The sequence below is a fragment of the Erpetoichthys calabaricus genome, chromosome 1 (genome assembly GCF_900747795.2).
Source record: "Erpetoichthys calabaricus chromosome 1, fErpCal1.3, whole genome shotgun sequence".
NCBI lineage: Eukaryota > Metazoa > Chordata > Cladistia > Polypteriformes > Polypteridae > Erpetoichthys > Erpetoichthys calabaricus.
The window spans coordinates 98,301,407-98,323,971 of NC_041394.2; the positions used below are offsets into that span (position 1 = coordinate 98,301,407).

Consider the following 22,565-nt stretch of genomic DNA (forward strand, 5'->3'; position numbering starts at 1 on the left):
CCACACTGTTAATGCATGTCCAGTTTTACTCTAGAATTACTAAGGGGTTCCTCATGCAGCCCTACAGTGCTTGTGACTGTAGCAGAGAAAGTGGAAACTTTTATACTGTAGAAACACTCATCCTACTCTTCTGAACATGAACCTTCTTAGAAATAATTTTTTTTTCTTCTTAAATTAAAAAAGGTATTATGAAGGATGATGCTTGTCTTTTTTTCAATATGTATATATTCCTTCAGACTTTCTTTATAAAGACTTGGATATTTACCAGGATATTCTATTTGTAACCTTAGATTTATATTGGAAGATCAGACTTCTTATAAATATGTAGAATTTGATTGCAGGTATCCAATGGCATTAGGTTCATTGGCAGATCTGGAAGATTTGGATCCAATACCTGGGAGACCTAGTCCTCTGTTCATCCATGAAAAGGTAAATATCTTAATTTTTTACAAGATTTTCTAAAGTGAGCAATGATATATTTGAAATATATTCTAGCTGAGTTTACTATGCAGACCCTATTATTAGTTGTATTACATCAGTTAATTTTTGTGCTTCTTTCATGATATCTTACTTAACAGGTACCCTGTGACAGCACCTTTTGTTACATATGTACTATACATTTTAATTCTCAATGTCTTTACTTTTTAAGAGAGACCCAACATTTAAGACTAAGATTACACAGAAAACAAAGTTTTAGAAATCAATATACACATTTTCATCATTGCTCCATATATTTTAAGTGGAAAAAATTATAGTTAAGAATATGATTATGCAGGGGTGGGAAGCAACATTTTTTGCCTTTTTCTCTAAACATACATTCAAATATACATTCTTCTGTGACAATATATCTATTTTCAAAGCAAAGGCTGTGAATACTTATGTACATGTGCATTCTCAATTTTTTTATTTTTAATAAATTTGCAAAAACCTCAAGTAATCTTTTTTCACATTGTCACGGGGTGTTGTGTGTAGAATTCTGAGGAAAAAAATGAATGTAATCCATTTTGGAATAAGGCTGTAACTTAACAAAATGTGGAAAAAGTGATGCGCTGTGAATACTTTCTGGATGCACTGTAGATATCGTAGTTTGTTTTAGCAGGCCTTGACTTATCTTGGAGTCCAAAGTGGGAACAAATCTTAGTTTTATTTGATTTCCATAGAGTCAGGTTATGGCCATGCTACTGAGAACAATAATAGATATTTCGTTACTATCAGGTTATATGTATAGTGTAAAAGTCCTTTTATGTGGTAGACAGCTAGATAGGATAGTAGGCAGAGCAAGATTTCAGTCTGGAGGTTATCTTCCTTGATTTGGACCCCACAAATCTGGTAAAATGGTCACATTTACCTTTTTGAAACCTGTTATTAATCTTGTCCTACAGTTGCACTTATCTACAAGTTTGTTAATTTTTTGTTTGATTTATTGATTTTTCTTTTTTCTGAAGGCCATTCAGTCTGCTAAAAAGTATTACAGCAATGAACACATCTATCCTTTCATGTACCTTGCTGGCTATCATTATAGGCATAAGGATGTCAGAGAAGCCCTGGGTGCCTGGGCTGAGGCTGCGATGGTTATGCAGGAGTGAGTTAAAATTTTTTCTTGCTTAACTTAACCCTCTGTATAGTGTCCTCTGTAATTGTGTTGTGAAATTTACAGTATAGCAACATTCTTTTAAGCAGTTAACTCTACATGACCATCCATTTAGTATAATCTATATTTTTCTGTTTTTATATTATTGCTGATGGTTTGCTACTTAATTCTAGATACATTCATTCATTCTAGATGTGACTTTAATTAATACATCAAGACAATGGTCGTTACAGTTCCCCCTTAAGAGTTTGGAACATTAACTGTGTCCGTCCGTATCATCATTTTTATTGATGTCTTCTGCTTGGAATATATATATATATATATATATATATATATATATATATAATATTCATATTCATGGCATTCGTAGTCTGAATCACATTCTGATTGTATGGGTGGTTACCTACCAGGTAACGCTTGTGGTTGGTCAGCAAGTCGGCTAACATCTGCCACGGTGCCCTCTTTCAGTTGCGAGAAGCAGATCATAGAATGGTTGAAAATAGTTTTACTGTCAAATAATGCAACAAGCGTTACCTGGTAGGTACTTATCCATATGTGTAAGAAAGTAGTGTTTGACAGTTTGGTGTAGGGGCATGTTTATTGGGCATCATTAATTGGTTTTATATCAGATAAAATAAATATAGCAGTATAACAGATGTAAAAAATACTGCATATATCCTGCAATGGCATTTGGCGTGGTTGCCATTTTGACCAACTTAACTTTCAATGGCCTTGGAGGGGATAATAATTACACCATAATTATGAGCACTAGCCTGCACTTAAGTATGTTTTAAAATGCCAAGGGAAAAGGAGGATGAACATTTTTACAGCCAGATTGCTTACGCTGAGTGCTACCTTATTAGGTACTTCTGCTTAACAGTATTTAAGCCTCTCATTTTACCCTGACATTTTGTGGAAGAATGGACTCCACACATTGTCAACATTGTGAATGTTAACCTGCTGTAAAAGCACAGTTACACATGGATAAATTGATGCCATGAAGGGATGTTCCCATTTGGCCACCATGTTATGATGTTCCTAATACATTTAAAAAGGCTTTGCATTTATCAAGGGACCTTGTATTTACCATTATTATCTGTAATGCGGTTGGACTGATCCATGTAATCATTGCGTTTGGTTGTTTTTTTTATAAAACACCCCATATACTATCATTATCACAACAACAGAATATAATGTACAAGTGGAAAAAAAACTATTTCAGTTTTAAAAGAACAAAAAAGAAATATGAACAAATTTGTGTTACTAAAATATTTACTGTTAAAAGCTATTATTAGAAGCAAAATAAAAGGTTATCTTCTTTGTATGTGTTCCTGATCCACTTCATCTTCTTCTTGACCATCTTTTTACTTCTAAAATAGGGACAGAACATCACTGTGTAATTATAGTGGGAATGTTTTCAAAGTAAAACTTAAAACGTCTATTCAGTAATTTCTATAAAAAGTGTTAATACAGTATGATCAAAATGCAAATTATGATTGTGGCATATTTAAAACAGATAAAAATAACATTTACGCACTATAATTAAGATTTCGGTGAGTAATTTACAATTTACCTATAAAAGATTGTGTATGCTTTCGGAGGATTTAAATGTACAAAAAAGTCATGGAAGTAGCTAAAACAAAAAAAAGCAATCCTTCATTTGTTGATTTACAGTTACTTTTTTTTTTTTTTATAGCTCTTCTAGTTGCAAGGTGGGAAAAGTTACATGGACAGAGACTGACATATAAAGACTGTGTTACTGCAGTTTAAGAACTCTCTGGCTTCAGTACATACACAGCACAGCATAATTGCTGCTGGTAATATTGCTTAGATATGCAGTGATTTATGGGCAAATAGTACATCAGAAGCGAAAATTTCCTTGTATGAAGAAAAGTTATTTGAAGAGTAGTTTCTGAATGAAAAATCCACATGTTAATTGCTTCTCCCTTTTGGAAAGGTATTTTTTCACTACAGTAGCTTGATCATTCTTTTTTCTTTTTTTTCTTCTTCTTGTTTTGGATTTGTTCCTATGTACCACCAACTCATTGCAGTTTACTGATTGCAAAAAATAAACTGATTTTCATATTACTACTTGATTAAGGCACATATATTTCTTTTGCCTATTTACTGTTTATGTATTTTACCACTTTCTTTTGCAGTTACAATTACTTCCGGGAAGATGAGGAGATTTATAAAGAGTTCTTTGATATTGCCAATGATGTCATTCCTACCCTGCTGAAGGAGACAGCAGGCACTTTAGAGACCTCAGATGATAAAAGTGGCACTGGAAAAGGGATTCAGGTACAATAACACTCTATGGAGAGTGTGTGTGTGTTTTGTTTTTGTTTATTTTTTCCCCATTTTGCTTGATTCATGTTATTTCAATTAACGTTTGGTCCTTTTTTATAAATGATAAATAAATCTCTATTATAAAAGAAAATCTTGAGACGAGACTATTGCCAAGAGATTTTTTCAAGTCCCGCCCTCCTCTCAACCATCCATCCATTTTCCAACCCGCTGAATCCAAACACAGGGTCATGGGGGTGTGCTGGAGCCAGTCCCAGCCAACACAGGGCACAAGGCAGGAACCAATCCTGGGCAGGGTGCCAACCCACCGCTTTTCTCAACCATTTATGGTTAACGCCCACACCCAAAGTCCTCTCACCTCTCATTCGTATGAATGCTTTTGTTAGACACAGTTCCTGCGCTCTTATACATTTTTACATTTTCCTCACTTTAAGTTCCCAATTAAAGAAGACTTATGTCTAAATCTTATTGAAGAATTTTATCCCAAAGGGTTATCAACAGAAGAAATAAGTACATGGGCAATCCTAGCACCGAGAAATGATGAAGTCAAACGAATTAACAAAAAAATTGTTGATCGGTTACACTGCAGATTGGTTAAATGTGTATCAATAGACTATACTGAAACAGTTGGTGGTGATGGTGCGGAAGATGAAAACATCAACTTACAATATCCCATAGAATATCTACAACTGTTAACACCGTTCAGCCTTCCACCGTACGAATTACTGTTAAAAGAACGATGTTTCACAATGTTGTTGTATGTAAAATTTTAACAGGAGACAAGAAAGGTAATGTAGTACATCTTACGCGGATAACATTAGACACCAAAGGAGATCTTGATATGTCATTCGTATTAAAACGTTTACAGTTTCCTGTTAGAATAGCTTTTGCTATGGCAATTAACGAATCACAGGGACAAACATTCGAAAATGTCGGTTTATTTATTAGAGAGAAAGAAACGATTTTCACTCACGGGCAGTTACAGTATATGTTGCATTGTCACAATGTAACTCCAAACAAGGAATCAAAATTCAGTGCGATATTGATGAAAAGTTAATTCCAAATATTGTTTTTACTGAAGTTTTACAGTAAAAGTATAAGTTTAAAAAGTATTTGCATGTTAATTTAAAAGCCAAACAGAATGAAAACGTATAACGCAACATGAAATGTAATAAATTGAAAGAAAATTATGTTTTACTATTTTTTACTATGGTTAATTGTTTGCTGTAATGTAAAATAGTTATTGTACATCAGCGTCCCCATTCGTGAGTGGCAGAGCCGCAAAGTGGCTGGTGTGTAGCGCCCGCCTGGGGGTTGGCGAGTGAAGCGAGCAGGGGGCAGAACTCCCTAGTAAATAAAATAATTAATAAACACTGTTTTTATCCAGTATTAAGAATGTTCACTGGTACCGCCCAAATGATTTCTTTGATTGTGGGGAGCTCGCCAACCCCCGTTTTTGTTTTTCCGGATACACACTTAAGATTTTTTTTTCTTTGAATTGTTGCTATTTCATTAGTTTCACTTTTATTTCAGAACTTCTGTAAAAACAATATTTTGAATATTTCGAGTCCCAATGTGCTGAATCTTTTTAATGAGGTCAGTGAGACATGTGTTTAATGACTTTGTACTGTAATTCAGGATAGGTTTCTCTGTTTGGAATTTCAGCACAGACAAAACGATCCACATCATCAGCAGTTAATAATTTTTTTTTGCAAAGTAACCAATAAATGCATGTGAGGTAAACTCCGTTTTTGAAATTCTCTTGACTTAAACTTCAAAGCCTTACAATATTTACATACTTCTGACATATCACCTATGTCCATATATTCGATCTCTATTCGCCTTTGTGTTATTTCTCTGAGTAATAATTTCTCTTTCTTTGCGCTAATGCGATGTTTACTTTCATTGTTATGACACTGTCGTTTTTTTCTGCTTTCATATTCTGTATCTTGCTCTGCATGTGTTTCACGCCTACGTTTTTTTTTTTTTTTTTTGGCTTTTGAATTCCAGTTTTCATTATCTCTAACCTGCTCTGCATGTGTTTGGCCCTCTTGTTTTTTAACTTCTTTATGAGGTTTTACTTTGTTTTCTACTGTCTTTTATTTCTGACCTCGCTTTATCCTGCTTTTGTTTCAATGATATCTGGTCCGTGGTGATTATTTTCCCTTTTCGAGTAATAATTTCCGTTTGTTTGCGCTACTGTGATCTTTACTTTCTTTTTTTTTTAAACTTTCTAATTTTCCTACTTTCATATGCTTTAACTTTCTCCACATGTGTATCGCGCCGTTTTTTTTTTTTTGCCTTTCGAATTCCATTGCTTTCATAATCTCTAACCTGCTCTGCATGTGTATAGCGCCAACGTCCGGATTGGACGTGCTTTTTTTTCAATTCCACTTGTTCCGGGCTGATAATTACTTTCCTTATTTTCTGAATTTGCACCTAGATTATTCTTTTTCTTTTTTGTCTCTCCAACGCTTTTGAGTCTCTTTTCTCAGCGCTGCTTTCTTCTTTGCTTAGTCATCTACGCTTCATCTATAACGTATTGTCCTTATACGCTTTATATGCGCTGAGAGCCCTGGATCTGTGTGTGCTCAAAGCCAAAACACGACTGAGGGTGTTGCTGCCCATGCTCTTATTTGGTTGTAAGTATGGTGTGTCTTGCAAGAATCTCATGTTCTGCGTCATCACAAGATGGTCCTGGGTCAATCTCTTGGCACAAAGTCTCATGTTTAAGGACCATTCGAGACGCTCCGTGGCCAATCTCTTTAGTCTCGCAGGTCTTTTAAGTGTCTTCTGTGATCTTAACATGAAGATCACGTCTCGACGTCCTGCTGTTTCTCTGCAGAATTTTTTTTTTTAATAATAGAGAGACTATTAAATAGTAAAGTGACAATAATCTGGATTCATTATCATCAAACATAAAAATAACCAGAAACTATTGCACTCTATTATCCATATATACAAAATGAAAAGACAAAAATAATTTTCAAGAATTATCATCACCCTGTGTTTCATGCCTCTAAATTAAATGTAATGGTCTCCACATGGACAGCTCCATAAATTTGTAATGAATTATAAAAATCCTCTTTTTCCTCAGAAAAAATAAATGATGTTATTGGTGACTTAGGTACATTAAATTATATAAGGGGATGTTTATTTCAGGTTAAATTTACTTTTTATATAAACTGCTTGAAATAAACAGGTATGGCAAATGAATGAGGGTGCAATGCATTGCAAAATATATTCAGCCCCCAGAACTATTTTCACCTTCATATTCTAAGCTTCTTATATAGTAAACATTCAACATTTCACTAAAATGGAAAAATCTAAATTTTGAGATTTAAAAAAGTATTGATATCTCTTGTAAATCTATGACTACTTTTGTTCAGATGCAGTGTATTTGCCTTACCAATTCACCCAATTGTCAATGGTCTCCACCTGTGTAGGGAATGGGTGGATCATCTGTTCTAAATTTATTAATGATGACAAATATTCCCTCCCTCTCTGAGGTCTAACAGTATGGTAGAGATTTTCCTCAAAACAAACAAAAATGAGGACAAAAGAGCATTCAAAACAAGTAGAATATAATTATGGAGAAGTACAAAACGATCTGAAAGGTACTAAACATACCTTACAGATCAATGCAGTCCATCATGTGGAAATGGGAATAACATAAAACTACAACTACACTGTCTAGGTCAGGCCACTCCTCTAAATGTAGATGCAAATAAAGAATACCACTTTGGCATCACAGTAGTCTCCCTGATAAGTGTAAGTTTGTGGTGGAAATCAGTGACTGTGATTCAAAGATCTACAACGCATTGTACAAAAAGGGGCATTATGGAAGAGTGGCAAGGAAGAAGCCCTTGCTTTAGAACACATCTTTGCCCATAAGGAATTTGCAAAACGTCATTTGGAAGATACTTCTAGTGGTACAGTATGTGAGGCATAAATCTAACACTGCACTTCAGGTAACGTGATAATCACTAGAAAATGTGGTGGCAGTGGCAGCATGTTGTTGTGGTTATGCTTTTCAGCAGCAGGAACTGGCAGTCTGTTGAAGATGAATGCTGCGTAATTTAGGTGTATCATGGAGAAAAACCTGTTCACCTGTACCAGAAAGCTTAAACTGAGGAGAAAGTTTGTCTTTCTTCAGGACACCGACCCAGAACTCACTGCCAGAGCAGGAAGAAAGCATCTTAAATAGAAGAAAATCAACATCCTTGAAAGGTCGATTAGAGTCCTGACTTTCACCAAATTCAATATCTGTGGTGAAACCTAAAAATTGCAATCCACCACGACTCCCTAACTAACCTGATACAACTTCAGCAACTTTATAACAATGAATGGGTAAGGCGTGCTGTGTGCAAAAATAAAATTTAAAAGTCTTATCAAACAAAACTACTCTCTGTAACAGCTGTGAGAGGTGGTTTATCCAAGAACTGAACAGGGAGATGAATTCTTACAAATTGCTGACATTTAAGTTTTTGGAATAAAATTTTTAATGCTTTATAATTTTCTTTCACTTTAGGGCAGCACTGTAAAAAATATATTATTTAAATTACAAATTAAGAATCCCCACTTAAATTGATCAAAATCCCAGGCTATGCTGAAACTGCGTTGGGAGCTTAATACTTTTTCTAGGTATTGTAGGTGGCTTTCTGTGTTTATCGGTGACCTGTTTTACTAATATCGACATCATGTCAGTTTCATTTCACAGAGGCTGACATGTAGCTGGTGTTAAATTTGGATAGCAATGATAGTGTATGCTTTCAGATGACAAATCACCAGTCGACATCAGTTAGCATTGGTCATGTTTTTTTTTTTTTTTTTAAATACTGAAAGTCCAGCAATCCATTATGAAATCCACTAAATCCAGTTCAAAGTTGTGGGTGCAGGAGCCATTTCTGGCAGTATTTGCAATGTGAGAAGCAAAACCATAGGTAAGTTTGCCTGTTCATCACAGTGCACACTAACACACGTACAACCCCACATTCATGGGGCCAATTTAGAATCATCAATTAACTTAACATGCATATTTTTATTTTTGGTGAGAAAGTTCAAAGTACCTAGGGAAAAACACACACAGACACAGCCAGAACATGTAACCTCTATTAACGGACAATGCCTGGTTGGAACTCAAACCAGGATTCTCCCTGCTCATGCTGGCAGGTCTGTGTTAATCTAGCATTGTTTTAAAATATGCACTTTTGCAAGTAAGGCTAATTTTAAGTTTTATTTTGTCTGTTATAGGAATCTGTGCAACAGTCAGAGTCCCTTTCTGCTTTGCAAGATCCAGAATGTTTTGCACACCTGCTTCGTTTTTATGATGGGATCTGCAAGTGGGAAGAAGGAAGTCCAACGCCAGTGTTACATGTAGGCTGGGCAACATTTCTTGTGCAGTCTCTAAGTCGTTTTGATGGTCAAGTAAGTAAAGATAAGTCTTGCTAGATACAGCTTGGGATATTTCATCACTTTTATAAGTACAGTACGGGGAAAAAAGCAGCTCACAAAATATACCTAACCACTAAATGAATGATAACTTTTTATAGGAACATTAAGAATTAAATGCACTCATTATGTTTGACTATTTTTAAATTATCAGATCACTATAAGGCTTTCTAATTATGTGAAATAAAAATTCTGTAAAGCAATATGTTATGTTGTGTCTGTTCTATTTATTCTAGTAATAGTTATTGTGATTATTAAATGTTGTTTTTCTATTTTTGTGAATAATTTTATTCTGTCACTCCTAAGTAATTAATAAACAAACACCCTGCATATGAAAAGGAAACATGTAGAAATAAGAGACATGTATAGCATTATTCAGAGAAACCTGGTTTCTAAAATGCCATGTAAATCCATATTCTGTTATGAGAAATTGGGATTTTGATTTCAGAGAAAGTAGGTTAACACATGTATATTTTTCCGGAAAGAACCTGGTTATGTGGCCATGCAAACCTTAACAGGTAACCCGGGTTACAGTTAAGGATTTTATAGTCTACATATGTCTGTTGCACTTTGTTAGTCTGTGCATGTGCTACCTTTGCACACACTTCCAGCAGCCACAGGTAGAAAATCGTGGAAGTGTGCATAAAGATAAATTTCTGGAGGCAAATGCTCAGGCAATTGCATTATTCCTTTTTCTGGCTGAAATAATCTGTCTTAGTATTTCAAAAATCACCAAATTTATCTTGATATGCTAAACTTACAATTTTAAGCTCAACAGCACAATGTCTGGACCAGTGTTGGGGGTAACGTATTAAAAGTAATTTGCATTACCTTGTTCAGTTACTTTTTAAAGTAACGAGTAACTTAACACAAATATTTTTACTTCAATAAAATAAGTATTGCATTATTATCGCAGCAGCAATGGGTGTATACCACTCCTTTTCATGGCCCAATTGCACAGCCAAGCAGAAAAGAGCATGTTGCTTGCAATCCAGTAACAGAAACATTTTAATCAAGTGACAGTTTAGTTTTCATCCTGATATTTGCTATAGATAGGTTGAGACATTTTATTCGGGCCGTGCAGTGATTAGTGTTCATAGCACAAATCATTGGTGCTTCAGGGATGTAAAAAGGGGATAAATGTGATTTACTTTACAGTACATGAAGGACTAAATGTATTTATAGAAAATTATCACATTTAGGTTTGTTTCTGGTAATTTTCAAGAAGGTTCATGTTACAGGCGTAGGATTTAATAAAAAATGCTGCCCAGTCATTACATTTTATAATAAGTAACTAGGTATATAGCATTTTTTTTTTCTAGGTAATGAGCAATTTTACAATGTTTCTTTTAAATGTAATGTTCCTCACTCTGTGTAGGAGACACAGGCTCCATGCTTGTTATAGGATGCATGGTAGCCGATAAGGACGTTTTAACTCTTTTTTTTAGTTGTACATTTCACTGATATTGGAGTGTTTTGCCAAAGGAAAATTCCCTAGGTGGACTTGTGTATGTAAATGGGGTTTTTTCAGAGGCTAGGCTTCTGCCTACACTGGGTTACTCTACTTATCCTGTGTGCATGTAAGCACACTCAGTGACACTTTCAATGAAGAGCAGACTAACTTTATGCATTATATCTTACAGTGAAACCAATACTTTTTAACCACTCTGACATTTTATGTTTTTACATGTGATAATGCATATGTTTAATTTCAGTTTTGAACAACTGGTTAAGGCATGGTCATTACACACATTTCTTAGAAGATTCCACATAGTGGGGCACTTGTGGAGAGATGGCACAGTTATCCATTTCTCAGTGGTATTATTTTCATTTTCTTACTGAAATAAAAATGTAATTAATTAATTTACAATAAATGAAGGACAATAAAAACATAAACTGTTTTTAGAGCCTCTTCTTTATTGCCTAAATGACAAAACATAACCATTACTGAAAAATAGCTTGCATCTCCATATCTCATTTTGCACTTTGTTTAAATTACAGGTGCGTCAGAAAGTATCCATCATTACCAAAGACACTGAACCACCAGATGAAGATGACCAATCAAGTGAGGACCAACGAGAGGCACGGCGGCGAGGACCTCGCCGTGAATCAAAACCAGAGGAACCACCAGTTGTCCCGGCTAAGAAGTCAGCTCCAGAAAAACCAGTAGAGCAAACAGTACCACATCCTAAACGTCGGACTTCAACATCTTTGCGTGGAATTGAGCGCGAAAAAGAGAAAGAAAGGGAAGGTCATAAAGAAAAGGAAAGCAAATTGGCTTTATCTAACACTTCCTCGTCTCCAGTCCCATGTATTACCACACCCAATATTACTGGACCAGTAGTCATTTTCCATAGTGAAAAGATGAAAGGAATGAAGGAGTTGCTATCTGCAACTAAGGTCAATTCAAGTGCCATCAAACTTCAGCTTACAGCTCAATCTCAAGTCCAAATGAAAAGACAAAAGGTTACTCCTACTAGTGATTATACACTGTCATTCATGAAACGTCAGCGAAAGTCTCTTTGATCTTAAAACCTTAGCATGATGATGTTCATCAGAAGAGCCCTCTTTACATTTTTACACCTGTAAATCTGCACGGCTTTGACACACTACCTGTTTTTAGACTTCATAGGATCACTTGCATGGAATATCAAAACTGCTCTTTTATCTTTGTACTTGTGAATGTTAACTGGAATTCCTTTAGATATAGTTCATCTGTAGGGAAGGAAGAAGAATAAAGTGAATTGCAATTCTAAATGTGGGCCCTTTTTAAGTAGGAAATACTGTATTTAAATTTGAAAACTAATTTAAGGTTTGTACATCTTGCATTTGTTTTTCATGATCAACATAAAATGCTAGCCCAACTGTTTTTGTAATGAATTTCCATTTTATTTTTAACATTACCAAACAAATTGAAGAAAAATGTTTAAGATTTTAATGTATTATATTTAGAATAAATCTTTTACCATAATATCCTTTGCCAACTTTTAATGCAGCTCGTCAATGTCAAGCTCAGTGCCAAAAATGGTAATGTAGTTGTCTCTCACAGGACCTTACCATTCTTTGTAACTGTTAAAACTATGATTTAAATATGTCAGAAGATTTTAGAAAGAACAAGCATGTTGAAATACACTTTTACAAACTTCTTAAACTATGAATACAGTACTTGTTTCTGATATATACATTGGCATGTTACAGCAATTTTGGTTTAAAATGTACAGTTTTTAGAGTAATTAGTTCAGTGTAGCTTTTTTCCAGTTCTTACGAATGATATAACATTATATATCATATTATAATGGTATAACATACACACAAACAAAATATAATTGATCAGTTTCTGATAATTGTAGTCTTCCTGACTATTGCTAATTTATGCAGATTTAAAAATAAGGCAATATTCTGTGTTTAGAAAACTGGTTATTACAATGAATATATAGAATATATGTAAAATGTATGATATTCTGTGTTGGTTAACATTGCACAAATGTACACTTACTCCATTCCCTGCTTACTTTGTTTAGTATAAATAGGTCTTTAATGCTTATATACCAAGTAATTAAGACAAACATCTAATTGACTATTCTGACAGCATTCAAATTAAGCTTGGCTTTCATGTGAAGTTTAGTTATTCTATGAAGCTTGAAAATAATATTAATAGGTACCACATGAAAGCAAACAAATTAAAGTACAACTGGGGAGGCGCAGTAACTTCTTACAGTGCATATAAAGAGCAGGATATTTTTAAAAAATAATTTTACTGATTTTACACAGAATGATTATATTGCATGTCAATGTAGTACAGAGTACCATATCTGATTCAACAGAGATCACATAACCCATTACTTAACCATGGAGATTTTCAAGTGTAAATCGTCACTTCATTTTTGATTTTGATTTCAATATATTTTGATTTGTGTAAGAAAAAAAATGTTTTGGATGATCAATAAACGGCACTTAGTTATTTTGGAAATTTTATACTCAAGCTGTAACTTAATGTTATGTACAGATGTTTGTTTAAAACAAAAATAATTAACCACCTTTTAATTATTTTGTTGTTTTGTTCATGAATTATTATCTAGAGCACAAGTAGGTCAGGTTAGGTGTGAACTTCCGTAGTGGCTGGCAGCATTTGTTCTAACTAGCTTCTTACATGCCAGATCTTGCTCTTTATTTTGCATATCATTTAAATACAAGGCTTGAACCTACTTTCCTTCTGACATGTTACCAATTGCTATGAATACATATTATGATGACTAGAGAGCGCCTGGTAAACCATAATGAAGTATTCTCTATTAAATGTTTCAAACCAGCCATTCTGGTATTTATTATAACTGGCCTTATTAGGTCAGTGACCACTTTTAGTTTTACCAGACTGTTTCCACATCATTTAACCTCATTTCACCCTTTTCTACATTACTGCGACTTGAAGTGTTGGTATTTCTAAACCCCTTTTGACCTATGTGGGTGATATTCTATCTCCTGGCTTTTTATACGTCATGTGTTTGATCTGAAATGTACAGTTTTCTGTTGTTTTTTTGCAGAAAGAAGAGGACTGGTACTGAGGAAAAGGCGTTCTTGCCCCCCTTTATAGCATTCTTCCCTGTATCCCCAGCCTATTTAAAATGAGGAGGCAGAGTAAGTTGGGGTACACAGTTATGGTACATAACACACACACTCGTACAAAATGTGGCACCCAGCATTAACCCTATGTAATTCAAGATCAGATGACCCCTTAAATTTGGTCTGTCAATCAATATTTAATTCGCATACATAAACATATGTCTCACAGAATACTAAATGCATTTACATATTGTAGGGGGTAGTGTATGATCACTCACTTAATTATCAATTTTAACTTATGTAATGCTGGTAATTAATGAAAACAACAAGATGCCTCCACAGGGCAGTGAGGGATCTTGGTTTCACTTCCTGGCTGGGACACCAGAAATATGAAGAGCTCTATACAATTTATGAGCAATGCTCATAAATTGGCACTAACACTTTCACTTTCTCTGTTGTGGTCTGGATGTATCTGCAGACTTACTTTCACAAATAACCCAGACAAGCTTTTTGCAATAAACAAAATAATTGAATTTATTTCTAAGATATGGTTAACAGAAGATAAATAAATGCAAGTGTGTATGTATATATATATATATATAATTGCATGGAATACTATAAACTGCGTTTCGTGTTTCGGCTGTCGATTTCTTGTTTTTAGCATTAAACAGGACCATGCACAGATTGTTCGTGGGTTTATGTGCTATTCTGATGCCCCACTTGGTCAGGGTGCGTGCAGTGCCTTCTGACACATTATGGTGATACGGGAGTGAATGCCAGGTGGGGTGGGGGTTCTGATTTAAGTCGATTGTATGCTGATTCCTTTGGCATATGCTGTGTAGACTCCGATTAATGAATGTTTTTGAGTATCCGTTCGAGGTGAAAAGTTGGAAGAGATAGCGTCTCTCATTAATTTTTGTTTCCTTGGTATTACAATGAGTGTGGACTCGTTTAAATAGGGTTTTCACGCAGCTCCGTTTATGAGATACCGGGTGGTTGCTGGCGAAGTCTAGAATCTTGTCTGCGTAGCATTGTTTGCGGTAAACACTTGTGGTCAGGGTGGTGTCACTATTTCTTTTGATGTAAATGTCCAGGAAGCTGATGTGTCGATTGATTTCTTTTTCCATTGTGGCACTGCACGCACCCTGACCAAGTGGGGCATCAGAATAGCACATAAACCCACGAACAATCTGCGCATGGTCCTGTTTAATGCTAAAAACAAGAAATCGACAGCCGAAACACGAAACGCAGTTTATAGTATTCCATGCAATTCTTGCTCAGCGGTATACATAGGACAAACGTCAAAAAGAATCTCAACACGTGTACAGGAACATCGCAACGCCGTCAGAAGAAAGGACGCACTATCTTTGATATATGTACATACTAAATCGACAGGACACACATTCAACTGGGACAACGTAAAAGTAAAATTTAAGGCCAGTACTAAAAGTGCCAGAGAGTTGGCCGAGTCTTGGCTATCAGATGAAAATGCCATCAACAGACACTTGGACATAAATCCAACATATGCCAACTTAAGAAGGACATTTACACAATAATAAAACTATACAACCCCCAAATTGATCATACTGACTTAGTCACCTCCCCCCCACCCCCCATACTGAATGTGTTGCTAGCTCACGAATAAAACTATTTTATGATACGTGGTTCGTTTTTTTTTCTCCCTTCGTGGATCTCCAACTGCAAATATGCAAACCGTATCACAGACCTTCTCTTCCATTCATATATATATATATAAACATATCTACTTATTGGCTCCTGCATATGTTGTTTTTCTTTAAGGAGATTAAATATTACTGAAGAAAGAAAAAAAAAAAAGTAAAACAGCCAAATGGGGCTATGCATACGAACTTAAAAGGTTTAAATAAAACAGAAATATATATTTTATTTTTACTTGCTTAACTTGTTGAGGGTGTATCCTGTAGCAAAGCCCTAACTTTTTTCGTGTAAGCCCGTTTCAGTCAATAAGTCTTAAAAAAAGGTGTAAAGATATTGACAATAAGCTACGCAAACCCACCAAGACATGGAATCGTTTAAATCAAGTATCATTACATCTTTCTTTCTTAAAGAGAAGTAAGGCAGTACTTATAAGCTTACATATACAGTGGTGTGTATATATATGTTTACATAACCTCTTTAAAACACTACTTCTCCACTGCGAAGCGCGGGTATTTTGCTATAGATATATATATATATGTATGTATGTCTATATATATATATATATATATATATATACAGTGGTGTGAAAAACTATTTGCCCCCTTCCTGATTTCTTATTCTTTTGCATGTTTGTCACACAAAATGTTTCTGATCATCAAACACATTTAACCATTAGTCAAATATAACACAAGTAAACACAAAATGCAGTTTGTAAATGGTGGTTTTTATTATTTAGGGAGAAAAAAAAATCCAAACCTACATGGCCCTGTGTGAAAAAGTAATTGCCCCCTGAACCTAATAACTGGTTGGGCCACCCTTAGCAGCAATAACTGCAATCAAGCGTTTGCGATAACTTGCAATAAGTCTTTTACAGTGCTCTGGAGGAATTTTGGCCCACTCATCTTTGCAAAATTGTTGTAATTCAGCTTTATTTGAGGGTTTTCTAGCATGAACCGCCTTTTTAAGGTCATGCCATAGCATCTCAATTGGATTCAGGTCAGGACTTTGACTAGGCCACTCCAAAGTCTTCATTTTGTTTTTCTTCAGCCATTCAGAGGTGGATTTGCTGGTGTGTTTTGGGTCATTGTCCTGTTGCAGCACCCAAGATCGCTTCAGCTTGAGTTGACGAACAGATGGCCGGACATTCTCCTTCAGGATTTTTTGGTAGACAGTAGAATTCATGGTTCCATCTATCACAGCAAGCCTTCCAGGTCCTGAAGCAGCAAAACAACCCCAGACCATCACACTACCACCACCATATTTTACTGTTGGTATGATGTTCTTTTTCTGAAATGCTGTGTTCCTTTTACGGCAGATGTAACGGGACATTTGCCTTCCAAAAAGTTCAACTTTTGTCTCATCAGTCCACAAGGTATTTTCCCAAAAGTCTTGGCAATCATTGAGATGTTTCTTAGCAAAATTGAGACGAGCCCTAATGTTCTTTTTGCTTAACAGTGGTTTGCGTCTTGGAAATCTGCCATGCAGGCCGTTTTTGCCCAGTCTCTTTCTTATGGTGGAGTCGTGAACACTGACCTTAATTGAGGCAAGTGAGGCCTGCAGTTCTTTAGACGTTGTCCTGGGGTCTTTTGTGACCTCTCGGATGAGTCGTCTCTGCGCTCTTGGGGTAATTTTGGTCGGCCGGCCACTCCTGGGAAGGTTCACCACTGTTCCATGTTTTTGCCATTTGTGGATAATGGCTCTCACTGTGGTTCGCTGGAGTCCCAAAGCTTTAGAAATGGCTTTATAACCTTTACCAGACTGATAGATCTCAATTACTTCTGTTCTCATTTGTTCCTGAATTTCTTTGGATCTTGGCATGATGTCTAGCTTTTGAGGTGCTTTTGGTCTACTTCTCTGTGTCAGGCAGCTCCTATTTAAGTGATTTCTTGATTGAAACAGGTGTGGCAGTAATCAGGCCTGGGGGTGGCTACGGAAATTGAACTCAGGTGTGATACACCACAGTTAGGTTATTTTTTAACAAGGGGGCAATTACTTTTTCACACAGGGCCATGTAGGTTTGGATTTTTTTTCTCCCTAAATAATAAAAACCATCATTTAAAAACTGCATTTTGTGTTTACTTGTGTTATATTTGACTAATGGTTAAATGTGTTTGATGATCAGAAACATTTTGTGTGACAAACATGCAAAAGAATAAGAAATCAGGAAGGGGGCAAATAGTTTTTCACACCACTGTATATATATATATATATATATAGACATACATACATATATATATATATCTATAGCAAAATACCCGCGCTTCGCAGTGGAGAAGTAGTGTTTTAAAGAGGTTATGTAAACATATATATACATAAACATATATACATATCTACATATACATATATATACATATACACATCCACATATATATATATATATATACAAATTTACATATCTACATATATATATATATATATATATATATACATATAAATATAGACATACATATATACATACATTCACACATATATATATATATATATATATATATGTGCTGTATATATACATATCTACTTATTGGCTCCTGTATTTAGGATATAGCGGGTTGGATAATGGATGGATGGACATTTGTATGCATAGCCCTATTTGCCCGTTTTCGTTTTTTTTCTTTCTTCAATAATATTTCAGCAAACCCGGAGCTTGTCAGTTCAAATCCTGGTACTGACACCACTGTGTGACCCTGAGGAAGTCACTTCACCTGCCTGTGCTGCAAAAAACAAAAGTAACAAATTGTACCTCAGATGTTGCAAGTTGCTGGAATAAAGGCATAAGTAAAATAGATAAATATGTATTATACACATAGGAACTATTAATTTATTTTCAGTTAAGTCATCTGCAGCAAACCTTTATAAATGAGGGTTTCTCCTTTGTAGATAGTACAAACTGTTTCTTCTTCATTGACGTTTTCTCTTGGACAGCTTTTTTCATTTCATTGAAAATTAAAGCAGCAGCTGCCAAAATATGTAGCTTTCTTATTAATTTTTCAACATTGTGTAAAATAAATTTATAAAGTAACATAAAAGGTTTAAATACTGGTTATGCTTTTACACTAAAATATTACTAAAGAGATATGAAAAAAGTAAAATGCATATGTTGTTTTTCTTTAAGGAGATTAAATATTACTGAAGAAAGAAAAAAAAAAAAGTAAAACAGCCAAATGGGGCTATGCATACGAACTTAAAAGGTTTAAATAAAACAGAAATATATATTTTATTTTTACTTGCTTAACTTGTGGAGGGTGTATCCTGTAGCAAAGCCGTAACTTTTTTCGTGAAAGCCCGTTTCAGTCAATAAGTCTTAAAAAAAGGTGTAAAGATATTGACAATAAGCTAAGCAAACCCACCAAGACATGCAATCGTTTAAATCAAGTATCATTACATCTTTCTTTCTTAAAGAGAAGTAAAGCAGTACTTATAAGCTTATATATATATATAGACATACATACATATATATATATATATATATATAATATATATAATTATATCCGAAGCCGTGCAAGCACACTCTTGAGAATGCAACGTATAGTTGTACAGGAGAAAAGCAATCTTGCCTCAAATCAATGGCAACCTTTTGTAGGTCTATGAACTTAATTTAAACTTTAGGTTTACACGGTGCTTTCTTTCCGAAGTACCTGCACTCATGAATATGTCTTTATGTGTCAGTCGGTCAAATCCACGCGCTTCGCACCGGCGATGTACCGCTTTTAAATTTTTATTAAGAAGAAAAGAAAACCTTTTTAAATTGAGGGAAAATATACTAATAACAGTTTGTTAAGGATGTTTTTTTGTGAAGCTGCCTTCACTTGAGTGATCACTTCGAGCTGACTTGCTGGCCAACTATAAGCGTTACCTGGTAGGTAACCACCCATACAATTAGATTGTGAATCAGACTACGAATGCCGTGAATGTAATTACCCCGATCTACATATTGTCAAATAAACGAACCACACGCCGTGGCGCAATTTTAGGGGCTTCGCCTGTAGCGCTGACGTCCGAGGTTCGATTCCCGTAAGGGAGTGAAGTGAGTGGTTGGTTACCTACCAGGTAACGCTTATGGTTGGCCAGCAAGTGAGGTAACATCAGCCACGGTGCCTTCAGTTGTGAGAAGCAGATCATAGAATGGTTGAAAATAGTTTACTGTCAAATAATGCAAACAGTACGCGACACGTCTTTCCCCCTTATTCTTGGCTCATCAGGCGTACACACTCACTGCACTCGCTTACGGTAATCGAACCTCGGACGTCAGCACTAGAGGGGCTTCGCAGCGGTGAAGTATTGCTTTTAAATTTTAATTAAGAAGAAAAGAAAATTGACAATAAGCTACGCAAACCCACCAAGAAATGCAATCATTTAAATCAAGGCGCGAGCCGAAAAACACCATCCCATAATATTAGTTAACGATTAACACGTTTCTATATGTATTGTAAGCATACAGTACAACTGATAATATGTTGCGCTTATTTATCTGGTGTACCGACATTTTTGCGCGTTTAACGTCTGAAATCTAATGTGGTTTGTGCCCTTCAGAATGAAAACAGTTTGCATTTACCTTTTTAGTAAAAGGCGAGCTTTTAAGCCTGAGAAATCACTCCGTAAATGCACACGTTTAATTGCACATGTGTTAATATGTATGCTTACACAGTATTAAAAGACGCTCAACAACGTCATTTACCTTCGTTCCCGCGTTTGACTCGTGCTGTAAATCTCTTCCTTGTTTTTAGTTCACGTGATTACGTAGGAGGCGTGATGATGCGATACGTGACTCCGCCTCCTCCATTAGAGTATATGGACAAAAAACAGGTTCCAGTTATGACCATTACGTGTAGAATTTCGAAATGAAGCCTGACTAACTTTTGTAAGTAAGCTGTATTGAATGAGCCTGCCAAATTTCAGCCTTCCACCTACACGGGAAGTTGGAGAATTAGTGATGAGTGAGTCAGTCAGTCAGTCAGTCAGTCAGTGAGGGCTTTGCCTTTTATTAATTAGTATAGATATATATATCTGTATCTATCTATATATATATATATATATATATATATATATACACAGTGATCCCTCGCTATATCGCGCTTCGCCTTTCGCGGCTTCACTCCATCGTGGATTTTATATGTAAGCATATTTAAATATATATCGCGGATTTTTGCTGGTTCGCGGATTTCTGCGGACAATGGGTCTTTTAATTTCTGGTACATGCTTCCTCAGTTGGTTTGCCCAGTTGATTTCATACAAGGGATGCTATTGGCAGATGGCTGAGAAGCTACCCAACTTACTTTTCTCTCTCTCTTGCGCTGACTATCTGTGATCCTGACGGAGGGGGTGTGAGCAGGGGGGCTGTTCGCACACCTAGACGATACGGACGCTTGTCTAAAAATGCTGAAAGATTATCTTCACGTTGCTTGCTATCTTTTGTGCAGCTGCTTCCTGAAACGATATGCTGCAAGGTGCTTCACATACTTAAAAGCTCGAAGGGCACGTATTGATTTTTGATTGAAAAACAAACTCTGTCTCTCTCTCTCTCTCTCTCTCTCTCTCTCTCTCTCTCTCTCTGTCTGCTCCTGACGGAGGGGGTGTGAGCTGCCGCCTTCAACAGCTTTGTGCCGCGGTGCTTCGCATACTTAAAAGCAAACAGCCCTATTGATTTGTTTGCTTTTCTCTATCTATGTGACATTCTGTGCTCCTGACAAGCACTCCTTTGAAGAGGAAGATATGTTTGCATTCTTTTAATTGTGAGACAGAACTGTCATCTCTGTCTTGTCATGGAGCACAGTTTAAACTTTTGAAAAAGAGACAAATGTTTGTTTGCAGTGTTTGAATAACGTTCCTGTCTCTCTACAACCTCCTGTGTTTCTGCGCAAATCTGTGGCCCAAGCATGACAATATAAAAATAACCATATAAACATATGGTTTCTACTTCGCGGATTTTCTTATTTCGCGGGTGGCTCTGGAACGCAACTCCCGCGATGGAGGAGGGATTACTGTATATATAATATATCTCTATCTATCTATATATATATATATCTATAATAATAAAAGGCAAAGCCCTCACTGACTGATTCACTCACTCACTGACTGACTGACTCACTCATCACTAATTCTCCAACTTCCCGTGTAGGTGGAAGGCTGAAATTTGGCAGGCTCATTCCTTACAGCTTACTTACAAAAGTTAGGCAGGTTTCATTTCGAAATTCAAAGCGTAATGGTCATAACTGGAACCTCTTTTTTCACAATATACTGTAATGGACGGCAGCTCGATGGCCGTGGGAGGAGGAGTTGAGTGTCACGTCATCACGCCTCCCACGTAATCACGTGAAAAGACTGTGAACGCAGTAGGGACAAATGAAGGAGGAGCCGCAAACAGCGAAGAACAAAAAATTCATTAAACAATTGAGAAGGGAGCGAAACAATAAGAAGCCAGCGAGTGAAGCATACAAGCATGTTCATAAGGGAAACAAAGCACGGTGTAAAACGTAAGTTTAAATTAAGTTTATAGAAACGCTCCCGCTGCGGATTGCAATAACATATTCGCGAGATAAAAGTTTAATGAGAAGACACGAGGTATAAACGAACCACACGCCATAGCGCAACGTTAGGGGCAACAGTTTCAACCATTCTATGATCTGCTTCTCGCAACTGAAAGACGGCACATGGCGCATGTTAGCCCACTTGCTGACCGCAACGTTAGGGGCTTCAACTCTGGCGCTGACGATATTCGATTCTCGAGAGGGGATGCAGTGAGTGTGTATGCCTGATGAGCCCAGAATTAAGGAGAAACACGTGTCGCATACTCTTTGCATTATTTGAAAGTAAACTATTAAAACCAAACTATGATCAGCTTCTGGGAACAGAAAGAGGGCACGTGGCGGATGTAAGGCGACTTCCTGACCAACCACAAGCGTAACCTGGCAGGTAACCATCCATACAGTCAGATTGTGATTCAGAAAACGAATGCCATGAATTTAATTACCACGATCTACATACT

At 36.0% G+C, this 22,565-nt stretch overlaps 1 protein-coding gene across 2 annotated transcripts in view; it reads left to right on the forward strand.

The window, feature by feature from the left end:
• The window catches only part of men1 (multiple endocrine neoplasia I), a 63,949-nt gene extending 50,553 nt beyond the window's left edge, over window positions 1–13,396 (forward strand). For both annotated transcript variants that reach the window (XM_028804094.2, XM_028804103.2), the window contains exons 6-10: window positions 342–429; window positions 1,446–1,582; window positions 3,751–3,892; window positions 9,152–9,325; window positions 11,351–13,396. In XM_028804094.2, coding sequence (XP_028659927.2) covers window positions 342–429; window positions 1,446–1,582; window positions 3,751–3,892; window positions 9,152–9,325; window positions 11,351–11,875 — 1,066 coding nt within the window. In that variant the 3' untranslated portion in view covers window positions 11,876–13,396. The remainder of the gene's footprint in view (window positions 1–341; window positions 430–1,445; window positions 1,583–3,750; window positions 3,893–9,151; window positions 9,326–11,350) is intronic.
• Window positions 13,397–22,565: the final 9,169 nt, after the last annotated feature.